General features: G+C 38.2%; 1 protein-coding gene across 4 annotated transcripts; it reads left to right on the top strand.

Moving 5' to 3' along the window:
• Positions 1-838: 838 nt before the first annotated feature.
• dnajc4 (DnaJ (Hsp40) homolog, subfamily C, member 4) lies at positions 839-15,998 on the top strand. 4 transcript variants are annotated; one of them, XM_051649793.1, is made up of 9 exons: positions 839-896; positions 987-1,118; positions 2,861-2,913; positions 3,358-3,487; positions 5,628-5,718; positions 7,637-7,815; positions 12,799-12,966; positions 13,521-13,607; positions 14,737-15,998. In XM_051649793.1, the coding sequence occupies exons 4-9, from the start codon at positions 3,396-3,398 to the stop codon at positions 14,831-14,833; spliced, it is 714 nt and encodes a 237-aa protein (XP_051505753.1). In that variant the 5' UTR covers positions 839-896; positions 987-1,118; positions 2,861-2,913; positions 3,358-3,395; the 3' UTR covers positions 14,834-15,998. The 4 variants fall into 4 exon arrangements, with proteins under 4 accessions (XP_051505753.1, XP_051505756.1, XP_051505755.1 ...); XM_051649796.1 differs by having other exon boundaries at positions 884-1,118; positions 3,376-3,487; XM_051649795.1 differs by having other exon boundaries at positions 884-1,118; positions 3,389-3,487.
• Positions 15,999-16,158: the final 160 nt, after the last annotated feature.

Raw genomic sequence — 16,158 nt, forward strand, 5'->3', positions numbered from 1 at the left:
GTACATCAGAGTCTCTAGTTTGAGAATTCGATGCCTCACATGTCCTCAGCTGACAGCTTCATTGAATTCTACCTACTCAACACCAGTTTCATGTACATCAGTAAAGAGAAGACTCAGGGGTGCAGGCCTTATGGGAAGAAGTGCAAAGAAAAAGCCACTTTTGAAACAGAAAAACCAAAAGAAAAGGTTAGAGTGGGCAAAGAAACACAGACATTGGACAACAGATAATTGGAAAAGAGTGTTATGGATCTTAAACCCATTGAGCTTTTTGTGGGATCAGCTAGACTGTAAGGTGCGTGAGAAGTGCCCAACAAGACAGCCACATCTATGGCAAGTGCTACAGGAAGTGTGGGGTGAAATGTCACCTGAGTATCTGGACAAACTGACAGCTAGAATGTCAAGGATCTGCAAAGCTGTCATTGCTGCACATGGAGGATTTTTTTTGATGAGAACTCTTTGAAGTAGTTTAAGAAGTTCTGAACATTTTTTTCAAATTGTAATAGTAATTTATCACATTATTAATGTTCTGACTATACATTGTGATCAGCTGAATGCCACTGGTGAATAAAAATACCAATTTCTTTCCATAAGAGCAAAATCTGTACATTATTCCAAACTTTTGGCTGCCAGTGTACATTCTGTTATATTAATATTTATCTATAACTAGTTATTATTTACAAGCATTTAAGTATTAATAGATATTGCTATTTGTATATGGTATTAATTTGTTATTACAGGGTAAAACTCCATTGAAAACAGTGGAAAACAACTGCTGTATGTCTGAGCCTTTATGTAAGCGCGCACTGTACAGTGGGCGTTTTTCCAAACGGCATTTTTGCACCCTTGAAGGGCACTTTGCGAAGGGGACGCCACTCGAAAGGTCGTTCCAAACAAAAGTAAGAAAGTAAATTATTTAATAAAGGGCCCTTTCAGAAGACTTTTGGTGAAGGCTACCTTTAAACTGTAATGCCATGTTCCCTTCACAGTGCCCACATCAAGAGCTCGGTCTTTCGTAGTGAGTAGGGCATAGGGATGATCACTTTCGTTTGGTATTCGCCCAGTGTTATGAAAGCACCAGGAGAACATTACAGCAGACCGGCGCGTGTCCATGAGTGAAGGTGAACGATTATTTGTGTTTAATCCACTCAATTATGACACATGAGAGTTACAGCGCGTTTGACGAATATTTCTGTGCTAAGCTACATGTTTCTCATGACTTTATTGTTGTTGTTTTTAGCACTGCAGCTAAGCTATTAGCAAAGATTGAAAGTGTATTTTGGTCGCATAAACTGACCAAGTGTTATAAAACGGTTTAATAAACAATTTATTAAACGTTGCAAGATCCTGTCTTATTTTGCTGAAAGACAGACTTTCGATCTATGATGAATGACTTCATTAGCTGCTGGCTAATCTATGAGTTGCTGTGTTCAGTGGTTGTGGCTCGAAACCTAGTAAGATGCCTATCTAGACAGCATTTTGGGCTTCATAGGCGCCTAGGGTGACCCAAAAAAAAATGAGCCCATAGGTTTTGAGATACAGACATCAATGACATTGTTTTAGTTTGTTTGTATTGACCATAGATTCATTAAGATGAGTTTCCCAGGTTTAGTTTAGTTGAATAGTTGGCTAGGACACATTATTACACTCATTTGTGAGTGTGTATTTTGCCTACATTCTGGAAACCTAGTAAAAACCCAAAATCTGACATTTTTGTGGGACCAGCCAACGGTCTACACTTGAAAAACGCCTTTATTTACTTACTAGAAAGTCTTCATGAAAATGTAAAAAGGTTTGTGAGAGGGTTAGGTTTAGAAGGTAGAAAATGTCATTAGCTGAGCTCAGTCAACAAAACAAAACAAACAGAAAGTCCTCACCATGAAAAAGAAAATGCGTGAATGTACTTGGCCATAGTTTGGGGACAAAATTGTGACAAAAACATCCCTTAGAGGACATTGGAAAATAGTCCTCAATAGAGTGCAACAGTCTGGTTACGGAAGTAAAAATCTCATTTATTTTTCCATTGACGAATTGATTTTCAACGCTAACATGTGAACCTTTAAAGACAGACCTACCTTGAGCTCCAAGGTTGTTCATCGATTGTATATGCTTCTACAGAAGCCATCAATATGCGTTATTTTAATTTCACTGTTTAAAAATCATGTTTGATAGAGGAATTCCATGGTATAGCAGAGAAAGATCCACCAATCAGAGAACAGCAGACAACAAAGCCCGCGAAACAAGCCCAGGAGCGACCGCCCACTCCAATGATGCAACTGAGTCGATCTCCCTTCACCCTTAAACTACTTATATATTTGCACATATCGGAATATTTTCCATTAAACGTAAAATATACTGTTTCTGTACTTATAATCAGCAACCTAAAATCAATAGTTTTTTTGTATTCCCATTGTTTTTTATTTATTTACATCATTCACAATGTTTCATTAGATAATAGTTCATGCCCTCATGAAAGACAGTAAGTACACAGTCTTGTACCTTTGTCTTTCTGTCCGATTTTCAATCCTGTTTTGTTCAAATAAAGTTTGTGATGTTGTGATTCACCTCGGAGCTGGTTGTTTTGGTTCATGGCTTACAACTCTTTTATGGAGGATTTTACGAAAAACCTATGCAAAAAAATTAATGGGAAAAATACTTCTGGAACCAAGACTGAAAAAGTGGGCAGGCACTGTTGCACTGTTTAGGAAAATTCATTCATAAATAAAGAAAATATAGTTTTTTTTTTAGGTGTAGGGTTAGACTATAGTAATTAAAATCAGCTTTATTTGAAAACAATAGAAGTCTGGGGTAAGTCTTAATTTTGTGTGTGTGTGCGTGTGCATGTGTGTTTGTGTCTATTCAGGGTCTCCTGCAGAGCTGCTGACTGGCCGTGTTTCAATGGGACCCTGCTAATCGGTATGCATTCTCACCAAAACTAAACATGCATTCAACATGTAAACCTTCACTCAAACACAATAGTCATTCAAGGTGATAAAACCTTACTTAAAATGTGTATTCAGCATGTTAAGGCTTTAAGCAAACACAATATGCATTGAACAAGATCAAGCTTCACCCAAACACAGCATGCATCCAGTGTGATAAAGTTTCATCCAAAGACAACATGCATTCAACATGCTGAAACTTAAACACAACATGCATTCAACATGATTAAGCTTCACTCAAACAAAACACACATTCAGCATGCTGGATATAACAAAGCATTCGAACAGCAACAGCGTTATGGTGTTCAAAAACGTATCCCCATAACATGAACACATATTTGAATGTTTATTTCTAATCAGTATATTTCATAGGCTATGTCTCATACATATCAAACATATATCTCCCCCTGCTCTATAGATTCTCATCTATATGAAGTTTATTTGTGCAGGAGCGTCATGCAGTTTGAAGCTCAGCTGCGTCTCTGTCAGAGTTGTTTGTGGTGCTGTAAGAGTTTTCAGCGGCTGATCTCACTCTCTACTGCGCACAGGTACGCACAACCAAGCGTATTCATCTATCGGATGAAAGTGAATGAAAGTGTTACATTATGTATAATACTGTGCAAAAGTCTTAGGCACATAAGATGTTTCACAAAAGCATTTGTCTTAAGATGGTTATTTATATCTTCAGCTTTAGTGTGTCAATAGGAAATATAAATGTTAGACTCCCAAACATTACTTTTGCAAATAGAAAAGATTAGAATAGAAGAACAGGGAGCCCTGCAACAGATGTAATGGCCCCCACAAAGCCCCCCACTGAACATCAAGTCAGTCTGAGATTACATGAAGAGACAGAAGTAATTGAGACAGCCTAAATAGATAGAAGAACTGTGGTGAATTCTCCAAGAAGCTTGGAACATCCTATCTGCCAAAAACCAAGAAAAACTGTGTCCAGGTGTACCTAGGAGAATTGATGCTGTTTTCAAGGCAAGTTGGTCACACCGAATATTGATTTAGCTTTTTTTTATGTTTACTGGACTTTGTATGACATTAAGTGATAAATTAAAACTATTTATGTCATTATTTTTGAAGACATCCTCACTATGCAACATTTTTTACAAGTGCCTAAAACTTTTGCACAGTACCGTACACAAAATATCTCAGACATGACCAATGACTGGAGTCAGATACTTTAGTCATCTCTTTGCTAAACAGACTCAAATAGACTCAAATAAGAAAATTTGGGTTCCTTTCCTATTTTTGTGTTTTCACTGTTACACAGAACATCCTTTTTGCGCTCAGAAACAATTGTCCTGGAAGGACTTATAGCAGATGGAAATTTTAGGGAATTTTGAAATTGTGAAGGCCTAAAAAAATCATGGAAATTTCTATAGGAAATTTGTAATTTTCTTATTATGCTCTGTTTTAAAATATATAATTGGCTAAAGAAATTATTATCTAGTAATCATGGATTTCTGGAAAAGTCAGGGAAATTCATGGTCAAATGGTGTGGGAACCCTGCAAAACTTACTTTTGATTTCATTACTTCATAATGTGATGTGCTACTGGCACTGCCCATGTTTATGCATATGTATGAGAAATATGAACCAATGTTAGTGGATAAAGTGTTGATTATTGGCCCTGATCCAGTATATATACGATTAGTATACAATAAATGGTATTATAGTAATATTATTATACTAGTTGAAATACTAGGTAGCTACAACTAACTAACAACTAGGTACACTTGGGATATAGTGAGACCTGATAGTCTTACTTTGGCCGCACTTCATTTCCATAATTAAGTAACATTATAGTGTTAGTTCACCCAAAAATGAAAATTCTCCCATGACTGACTCACCTTTAATCCATCCCAGTTGTGTACGACTTTCCTTCTTCAGCAGAACCGAAGTGAAGATTTTAATAAGCACATTTCAGCTCTTTTTCTTCATACTATGCAAGTAAATGGGTGCCATCAGGCTGCTGGCTGTTCGACAGTCCAAAAGTCATATTTAGGCAGCATAAAAGCAATCCACATGACTCCAGTTGATCAGTTAAAGTCTTCTGAAGAAAATTGATAGGTTTGTTTAAAAAATAAATCAATAATTTAAACTTTATTAACTTTCAAAATCGCTTCCTGCCAGCAGTCAACGCATCAGTGATGTAAGCGTAATGGCGTGTTCACACGAGAAGTCAGAAGCGTGCACTTTGTTTACAACAGGGGAACGAACGTCATGCAAGAGTTAGGTCATTTCAAACAGCAACCGGAAGCAACGATTTAAAGTGAAAAAAAAAATTATTATCAATTTGTTTCTTACACCAGCCTATCGATTTGCATCTGAAGAAATTAATTGATCGACTAAAGTCATGTGGATTACTTTTATGCTGCCTAAATATGACTTTTGGACCGTCAAATAACCAGCAGTCTAATGACACCTGTATACTTCCATTGTATGAAGAAAAAGAGCTGAAATGTGCTTATAAAAATCTTCACTTCGGTTGTGTATGAGGAAAGTCATACACAACTGGGATGGTTTAAAGGTGAGTAAATCATGAGATAATTTTCATTTTTGGGTGAACTAACCCTTTTAGGGCATAAGCACCTTTGTCACATCTCTATTTTGTCTCTTTTCATCTTGAAGACAGTGTTAGGAAATTATTTGTTTTAATTGTTTTTTGTTCTGTTTATAGGTCATCAGCAAATTATTATGACCTTCTTGGGGTTAAACCAGACGCTACGCTGGATCAAATAAAGAATGCTTTTTTCGACAAGTCCAAAAAGGTTCATTTCTCTCTGTCATAAAAACCTTCCTGGAATGCATGACTGCTGTCAGTTTAGAGAATTGTGACACGTTTGTCTAATTGTTTATAGAGTCTGGTGTTTAATAATGCTGATCGCACAGGAAAATCGACATCAGGAGGTCAATTGTTTTGTCTGCTAAAATCAGTCTGTGCTTTTGGAATGTCTGAACTGCCCCCAGTGGGCGAAGCTGGAACTGCAATCGTGCACATGCGCAACAGTACTGAGAGCTAAACTGCATTATTTAACTTACTTCTTTGAATGGATGTGACAGAAAGGCAAAGCACATCTGATTGTCAGAAATATTTGAGTAGTATTTATATTAATATATTTCTAAGTATATTAATATTCGACTAGTCAAGCCCATTAGTCCAGTCGAATTCATCTAGTCTTGACGTCATCCATTCCATCATGTCATCATACTTCAAATTGAATTGCTTTTTTCTAATTGTCGCCGGATCGCGTTCTTGAAAGAGCGAACCGCAGCCAGGTCAAATATCCTAACATACAAAGTTATGCTGATCAAGTTAAAAATCACTTGCTAGCGGGTGCCTTTTTAAGTGACTATGCATAGCACTAGTATTTCTGTTATATTTGAAGGCCACTTTGCATATATTTAAGCCACAGATCCATCGGCCTCCACACCAGTATCAAGTTTCTGAAACATAGGATGGCTGGGGAAGAGTCATTTATATTCATGAGTAAAGCGACGACTGATTAGAAGATTCAGCAATATTCAGCGCTACCTGATTGGTCAGAGAAACTATAACCCAACGCCTAAACCTAACCCTAACAAATCAGGTAGAGCTTTCCTCATTAATATGAATGAGTCTCCCCTTGCTATCTATGTTTCGGAAATCCACCACCCACTGTATTTCCATCAGAAGCTTTTTGTAAAGCACGTGGAAATGCGACTTGTCGACTTCAGACTGACAGTGTCAACTACATTAGTTATAGTCGACTAGTCTATGCAACACCTAATAGGCCTATCCCTAAACATAACCATAACAGTACTGAGACCAAAACAGCATTCTTTCATGTACTTCTTTGCAAATGTAGTATCTCGCTAGCTAGAGATCAAAAGGGATGTGACATCAAAGGAATGAAAATAAATAATTGGAAAGAAATAAATGCATATCTGTTAGATGTCTCCATAGAGCAAAAGTTGGAAAGGGACAAGTGTGATTGTGTGAAAGAGAGAAAGAGTGTTTGTATAAGTGACTGGATGAAATAAACTACATTTGTGAGAGGAGGAGGGACAGCAACTGCGAGATAGAACCACTAGTTAGGTGTGTGTGTGTGTGTGTGTGTGTGTGTGTGTGTGTGTGTGTGTGTGTGTGTGTGTGTGTGTGTGTATGTGTGTCATGAGATGAGGGTATGAGCAGCTCTTTGTACAATCTCTTTGTTTACGAGACAGAAGCAGATAAAAGCTTTATGATTGATGTGACATACAGAAGAAGTGAGAGCAGAGAGGCAAAAAGGTCATAAAGATGAGCCATGCAAACATGAGAAATGTATTATCTGATCCTCTTTAATAAATGTTTTTATCAACTCAATTCTTTTAAGTTGCTTTGCAATTTCTGCAGCACTAGTGGCATCAAATGGAATTGCAAAAATAATAAATATTTCAAAAAGTTTTCCCAGACACTCCCCCATATCCATTGTTCAGACAGACAGATAGTACCACCCCAAATGCCATTGGCTGCACTAGAAGTTTCAATGTCAGGCCACTCTATCGCAACTTTACTAATCAAACATTTGGAATTGTTACATTTGCAATTCTGTTTGGTGCCACTAGAGGCACAGAAATGACACACTGAGTCTCATTTTTAAAGGAATAGTTCACCCAAACATGAAAACACTGTCATCATTTACTCACTCTCAAGTTGTTCCCCTACAGCTGCATCCAGACATTGACCCATCCAATCCTGGTCTGCACAGTAAGTTTGTGCAGCTGAACGAGGCGTACAGGGTGCTGAGCAGAGAAGGTTCCAGACGGGATTATGACCTCAAGCTGAGGTACCAGTTCGCTGGAGATCAGGCCTTCAGAACCTCCTCCAGCTCCACATACAGCACCAGGTGAGCTTGACTGGGGAAGAGTGTGTTACATGAATGTTGCAGCAGGGAAACTGACCATTAGATACATAATAAACCAGATCAAGGACATCAAGCAGTTCTGGTTAAAAATAATGTTGAAAACAACATGAAACTGGATTCACTGTACATTTAAATTCAAAATGAAACAGAATTCACAACCCATTTTTACCATAATATGACATATTTCCAAATAAACTTGTTGAGTGGTACCTATTAATATCCATTAGGAATTGAATGGATTGTGAAAAGTGGCTGTCCCATACCAGAATAGAGCTAAATGTGGATGCATGTTTGCTAAACAAAGCCTATATAGCTATCTGGCTATTGGCTATACACTGAGCCTGATTTTAACCCTTCTACTGTGATCACGTAGGGCTGCTTACTTTGCTGTTTATGGTCATTTTTGACCCGACACTGTACAGGTGAAACTTCTTTTTTTCTTCTTTTTTTTTTAAAGAAATTATAACAATTCTTATTCCCTGAAGTAAAAACAATAAAATTATGCACTTCTTTTGGGATTTTTTGTTTTTTAGATTCTATTTACATATACAGTTGAAGTCAGAAGTTTACATACACTTAGGTTGAAGTCATTAAAACTCATTTTTTAACCACTCCACAGATTTCATATTAGCAAACTATAGTTTTGGCAATTTGTTTAGCACATCTACTTTGTGCATGACACAAGTAATTTTTCCAACAATTGTTTACAGACAGATTGTTTCACTTCAAATTGACTATATTACAAATCCAGTGGGTCAGAAGTTTACATACACTAAGTTAACTGTGCCTTTAAGCAGCTTGGAAAATTCCAGAAAATTATGTCAATATGTCAAAAGGTGTACTGAATTGGAGGTGTACCTGTGGATGTATTTTAAGGCCTACCTTCAAACTCAGTGCCTCTTTGCTTGACATCATGGGAAAATCAAAAGAAATCAGCCAAGACCAGAAGAGCCAGAAAAAAATTGTGGACCTTACAAGTCTGGTTCATCCTTGGGAGCAATTTCTAAACACCTGAAGGTACCACGTTCATCTGTACAAACAACAGTACGCAAATATAAACACCATGGGACCACGCAGCTATCATACCGCTCAGGAAGGAGATGCATTCTGTCTCCTAGAGATGAACGTAGTTTGGTGCGAAATGTGCAAATCAATCCCAGAACAACAGCAAAGGATGTTGTGAAGATTCTGTAGGAAACAGGTAGACAAGTATCTATATCCACAGTAAAACAAGTCCTATATCAACATAACTTGAAAGGCTGCTCATTAAGGAAGAAGCCACTGCTCCAAAACCACCATAAAAAAAGCCAGACTACAGTTTGCACATGGGGACAAAGATCTTACTTTTTGGAGAAATGTTCTTTGGTCTGATGAAACAGAAATGTAACTGTTCGGTTCTATGACCATCGTTATGTTTGGAGGGAAAAGGGTGAGGCTTGCAAGTTGAAGAACACCATTCCAACCGTGAAGCATAGGGGTGGCAGCATCATGTTGTGGGGGTGCTTTGCTGCAGGATGGACTGGTGCACTTCACAAAAATAGATGGCATCATGAGGAAAGAGAATTATGTGGATATATTGAAGCAACATCTCAAGACATCAGCCAGGAAGTTTAAGCTTGGTCACAAATGGGTCTTCCAAATGGACAGTGACCCCAAGCATACCTCCAAAGTTGTGGCAAAATGGCTTAAGGACAACAAAGGTATTGGAGTGGCCATCAGAAAGCCCTGACCTCAATCTGATAGAAAATTTGTGGGCAGAACTGAAAATGCGTGTGTGAGCAAGGAGGCCTACAAACCTGACTCAGTTATACCAGTTCTGTCTGGAGGAATGGGCCAAATTTCCAGCAACTTATTGTGAGAAGCTTGTGGAAGGCTACCCAAAACATTTGACCCAAGTTAAACAATTTAAAGTTATTGCTACCAAATATTAACAAAGTGTATGTAAACTTCTGACCCACTGGGAATGTGATGAAAGATATAAAAGCTGAAATAATTAATTCTCTCTACTATTATTCTGACATTTCACATTCTTAAAATAAAGTAGTGATCCTAACTGACCTAAGACCGGGAATGTTTTCTACGATTAAATGTCAGGAATTGTGAAAAACTGAGTTTAAATGTATTTGGCTAAGGTGTATGTAAACTTCTGTCTTCAACTGTACATTTATAAAATTTCACCATTCATTTGAATATGCAAATAATACTCAGTGAGTATTGACGCGAGTTCGAATCCAGGGTGTGCTGAGTGACTCCAGCCAGGTCTCCTAAGCAACCAAATTGGCCCGGTTGCTTGGGAGGGTAGAGTCTCATGGGGTAACCTCCTCGTGGTAATGATTAGTGGTTCTTGCTCTCAGTGGGGCACATGGTAAGATGTGCGTGGATCGCGGAGAATAGCATGAGCCTCCACATGCCGTGAGTCTCTACGGGGTCATGCACAGCGAGCCACGTGATAAGATGCATGGATTGACTGTCTCAGAAGCGGAGGCAACCGAGACTTGTCCTCCGCCACCCAGATTGAGGTGAGTAACCGCGCCACCACGAGGACCTAGTAAGTAGTGGGAATTGGGCATTCCAAATTGGGGAGAAAAGGGGATAAAATTAGAAGAAAAAAAAGAAAATTACAAAAACAAACTGAAACTACCCGGTAAGGGAGAAACACAGTCCAGGACAATAGTCTTCTAGACAGGTGGGGCTGGGACAGACAGAATTCAGACAGAAGAAACACGACCGACAGGAACAGACTGGTGAGGTAACAAGATGAACTCGCACAGGACAGAGCACATGAGGAGACTAAATAGGGTTAACGAAGAGGGTAGGTGCAACTGATGAACTAGCAGACAAGGAGGCAGGGTGTGACGCAAGACTGAGAGACACCTGGCAATAAGGAAACAAAGCCACACGCTCTCACAGACACAAACACACGAATGACACGCGCCCATATCGCCAGAAACTACAAGGCAACATGCGTTCATGCCAAACGACAGACGAAACAAGAGAATGCATGGCAACGCCAACAAAGCTATGCCATGCACTCTCACACTAGACAAAGCCTGAGTGTACACCACGAAGCAAATACCACGCGATGCACGCAACAGGTGACAAAACGAGATGGGACATCTGTGTGAGAGTTCGGCCACAAATAAACGGGCACCTGAGAAAGAAGTGGCCGAACCCCAGCACAACATGAAGACTGATCGCGACCCAGATGCGTAGCGCAAAGCAAGCTCAAAGCGAAGCTTGCCTGAGGTCGCGAGAGACAGACACAAACAATTGACACGAGTGCATGCCGCAAGGATGACATAAGAGCAATGCACTCATGCCAATAAACAACAAGACAAGAGAACACAAATGCCAATTAGGCGAGCCATGCATTCTCATTCAAGACACAGACTAGACAAGACACTAAACATGTGTCAGAGTTCAGCCACAAAGACAATAAAAACGCAATGATGTTTTGCACTCTGCATGTTGTAGTGTCTCACTCCATTTCTGTGTGTATTTTTCCGCATTGTGGCTGATTTTTATATTGTATTTGACAAATAGGTCTTTCCCATTCATTTCCAATGGTCAGTCAATTATGACCACAAAAAGCAAAGGTGTCGCTTTTTTCTTTTTATGACCACTTAGACTTATCGAATCAAGTCTAAAAAAGAAATGTGTGTGTTCCGATGGCAAGTGGAGGAAAAGTCACTAATATTGTACCGCTCAGATAAGCGAAACCATTTTTATTACATCAGAAAAATGTATTTGGCTAAAAAATGACTAAACAGAATAGGAAGGTTAAAGGGATAGTTCACCCAAAAAGTAAAATTCTGTCATAATTTTCTCACCCTCATGTTACATTTAAATGAAAGATAACAAAGACAAATATTTTTTGGGTGTTCCTTCAACTTCCACTTTCATATCCCAGGTTTTTTTTTTATTTTTATTATTATTAAAATTAATAGATTTCATTTTTTGTTTTAATTGGAAACAGGCCCTCATCATTTTTATTGTTTTTTTGGTACGTTTAAAATGTCTGTAATGTATAGATTTGACCTTTTTAGTTTTAGTCGTGTCATATCCAGACTTCCAATATTAAACTATGAAAATCCATTTTAAAAACACAACTTATTACATGTTTAAAAATGTTAATCGTTAACATTAATCTAAACAAAGACTGTTAAACACAAACTATTTTAATATTTATTGTGTGAAAATTATTTCAAAAGTTTTTTAAAAAATTACGGCTATCCCACAGTTGTGGTTTCATTTCCACCAAACAGTTTTGCTCCCAATTATTGTTTTCTCAAAAGTAAATGTACTTGTTAGCCAAATCAACAAAAGTGTCAGAGAAGAGCATGAGAATATGAGAAAAGTGATGTTTGGAGAAAACTAAGAATATTCAAGCTAAATATCACTGCCAAATTATTTAAAAAGTGTGAAAATATATGAAATGTTAGCTATGAAATTAGCCATAGAAGGATAAAGAAATCAGCAATTTTATTTCAAAAACATTAAAATGTCATTTCCATCATCGTCATTTCCAGCACAGAATTCTATAAAACACAATACAGTATTTGAGATGTGCTTGTAATGACACTGTGGTGGGAATTTTCATGACTTTCAGAAAAAATTGACATAATTCTCTTGTGATGCATGTACATATACTGATGTAAAAAATTGTGAGAGTGTGAAAAATGTTTTAATGAGACTTTCTAGAAAGTGCCTGAAGTTGAAGAAACACCCTGCACTGATGAATCATGCACAATAAGACCAGGAATGTGTGAAAAGGGTCAATATTTATTGTATGTTGAATTAAACATTCATAATGTGACATATTTCTGAGTGAAACATAATATTCAGATTGAAATATTGTATGATGGGCCTTGATTTTATCCACTGGGATTTGATTGGATTAAGCTTGTTAGGCTGTTACTATGTTCAGTGGCTAAAATACCTGCTTTTTCTTTCTCTCTCTTTCAGTGCAGAGGCTGCAGAGAGGATGCGTTACTGGGAGCAGTTCAGACAGGCGCAGCCTCAGGACAACACAGCTGAGGAGTGGGAGAAGAGAAAGAAGCGGAACATGCGTTTGGTGGGCTATTGCGTGCTCACCATGCTAATCAGCCTCTCTGCCCATTACTTTGGGTTCAGGTGAGACCTAGAACAAACGCACTGTCACACGCTTAAACTATCACAGGCACCATACCTTCCATTTTTGAAAAATACTGTCTGGTCAGCATATTCATAACTGTTTGTTTGAATCACAGTGCAAAAGTTCTTTGTTTTTTTTCCGTTCATGTTTCTGATGAGAACATGATAATAATGATGTTTTGTCTCTGAAACGCATTTCGTCTCTGCCAGAGCCAGACAAACCCCAGTAGAGTGTGTTCACTGGTTCCCATAATCCCTGATGTTTAGTTATGCTTTTCAGTATCAGCGAAATGTTTTTACACCTTGAATTCAGGCGACTGAGATGAAGTATCTCCTATAAACAGACACTGCTCGGTTGACGCATAGCAGAAGTGCACTTGAAATGTTTTGAAAAATGATAAAATGTTTAACTGCCTTGTCAGTGCCCATGAGCCTGTTTTAATGTGACCCCAGAATTTATGTGAGCACCTCATGGATGTCTGTTGCCCCCTCCAAATATATACGTTGGCAGTCAATCTTTCCACCTTTGACTTCTGGGTTTGTCTATCATGCAGGAAGCTGGAAGAGGTCCATAATAACTTCATGGATGAGAAGGACAGGATCATCAATGAGATCTACAATGAATCCAAAGAAAGAGCCAGGTGGGGAGCGCTTTGAAGCGTGTTGCCTCAGGAAGTGTGTAGCCTCAGGAAGTGGATCAGAGGCTTTAAAAACAAAAGCTGTTGCGTTTGAAACCATGAGGGGAGACGTTGAAATAAAAAGGAGAGTTGTTGCAGCTCAGCCAGATTTTGAGATGTTATTTGACAGCCTTTTTGGAAGATTTTTAAGGAACATTTTGCCCAAAATGAAAATCCTTTCAACATTTACCCATGTTACTAACTTTCTTCTATGAAACACAATGGAGGCACAATGTTAGCAATGCTTTAATCCATATGGGGACAGATGCTGTGGAGCTCCAAATATGACAAAAAAAGCACCATTAAGTTAATTGATTTATTTTGACTCGTGCACTGTATTCCTAGTCTTCTGAAGCCATACAATAGCTTTAAGTGAGGAACAGAACGCAATTTGTTGTTATTCACTGAAAAGTAAATCCGGAAATCTTTATCAATACCCATCCATAGGGATGTCAATAGATCAAACCAATTATGATTGATCAATAATAATCAGTATTAATGATAATATTAAATGAAATATAGTCTTTGGAACAAATCTTTGTTTTTGTGTTGATGAAGGGTTACTTGATCCTTACTGTTGGTGCTGTGGGGAAACTTAAGGCAAAAAAGGTTGGAAAACACTGTTATAATGGGATATGACAAGTTAGTAGGTTTGGTCTCTGCGGACTAGGTCTGCTTACGCTGCTGCCACTGCAGAGCAATTATGAAGACTTGCTACAGCTAGAACATACACAGACATGCTGAGTTGAGCATGTAAGACATGATGCTGCTACACAAGAGACATACAATCTCCCTGAAGCAGATCTAGACAAGTGATGCTGGGGAGGAGGTGGGTTTCAGAGAGAAAACTCCTGTAGCATGCTTCAATGAAACCGGCTTACCTTTAAACATCTGTGACAATTGAAATGTTAGGCAAAAGAAGAGATCACGAGTTGATTAGCTTACAGATTACATGTCAAAGGACCAATCAGATTGGTCCATAGAGTATGCGAGCTGATTGGCAAACAGATTACATTTTCTAAGTACCTATAGGCTTTTGCCATTTAAAGTTTCAAACAATCATTTGATCATGTTGTTTTATGTTCTTCCTCAGAGTGAATGGCTTTAAGAAACAACAGGAGATCTTGAGACAGAAACATGCAGATTTTCTGGAGAGATACAAGATCCGCAACAACGGAGAAGAGAAGTAAAGCGTGGAAGACCAGGCAGCCTGATCCAAAGGGAACTCATCAGATGGATGAATGTTGAAGAGTGAATAGGATTGTGTGTTAATAGTTTTGGTCACGTTGTGTCAGATACTCAAATTAGATCCATCAGATGAAGCTGTATCAGTTTAGACATCGAATGCTTACAGAATGTTTCAAAATGTTACGACTTCCCTCATACGGCAATGTTGCAGTCTGTTTTTTGAACAGTTCATGCAGTCAGATTAAGATCACAGTGACAGCAAAGAAAATCAGGCTGATTATAGTTTCTCATTAGGTGTCTAAAACACCTGTACATCTACTGTTTTGCCTGCATTTACAGGCGACATTGCAACTGCACCTAGAAAGGGTGTTATGGAAACATTGCATTCCTGATTAAGTAGTTCATGAAAACACAGTACATCGTGCACTTTAAGTTCAGTGTGCATGTGTGTGTATGTGTGGGACTGGGAGAGAGATTTTCATGGAAGAATGTCCTTCATATGGGCAAAACACTGCTGTTCGGTGTGGTAGCATAAAGACTTCTTTTCCAACTCTGTTGGATGCCACAACCATTAATAATCTTATCTCGAACAGGGAGTGAATGGCGCTTTGGAAATTAATCTGATGTTGTAATGTTTTTCGCCCATGTAATAGATACATGCTGAATATCATGTACATCTCGAAGTAGTGAACTATACAGCAGGATTTTGATAGACAAGATCATCCTGAATCCTTTTAAAAAAAATTTTTAGATCCATTACACAGACACCTGCTGTCACAAGAAAGTGTTTTAAGCTGTTTGAGTTGCCTTACTTGAAGTATTTTAGGGTTTTACATTAAATGGTTATACTGCAATAGACAACCAGTCAAAACGACCAGAGCACCTTCATCCTCACCCGATTATTAGGGATTTTGTGTGAGATAACTTTAATGAGAGCCTTAATGTTTCTGTTTGTCATTGTTTCTTGCAGTGATGAGTAATTCAAATGATATGGAACTCCAATAGTACTCCAATGAATTATTTCTTGAGGTTTTTTATTACTTTTTAATTTGTATGCATGTGTGTGAATGTTTCTGCCTGTTGTAGATTTTGGGCAAACATCACTATTATTATTGCTCTTACTTGGGAATTTGGATTAAACAAATAAAAAAAAGATTTGAACATCAATGTAAACACCTTAGCAACAACATAGCAACGCCCTGGCAACCACCCATAACACCCTAGCATGATGGCAGCAAGTTTTCCATAGGAAGGCATAATTTTCTTTGCAATATGTTGTGCATTCCCCCGCAATAAGTTTTGCGTTCCTTTGCAATACATTTTGTGT

Source organism: Myxocyprinus asiaticus, chromosome 22 (genome assembly GCF_019703515.2).
Source record: "Myxocyprinus asiaticus isolate MX2 ecotype Aquarium Trade chromosome 22, UBuf_Myxa_2, whole genome shotgun sequence".
Classification (NCBI taxonomy): Eukaryota; Metazoa; Chordata; class Actinopteri; order Cypriniformes; family Catostomidae; genus Myxocyprinus; species Myxocyprinus asiaticus.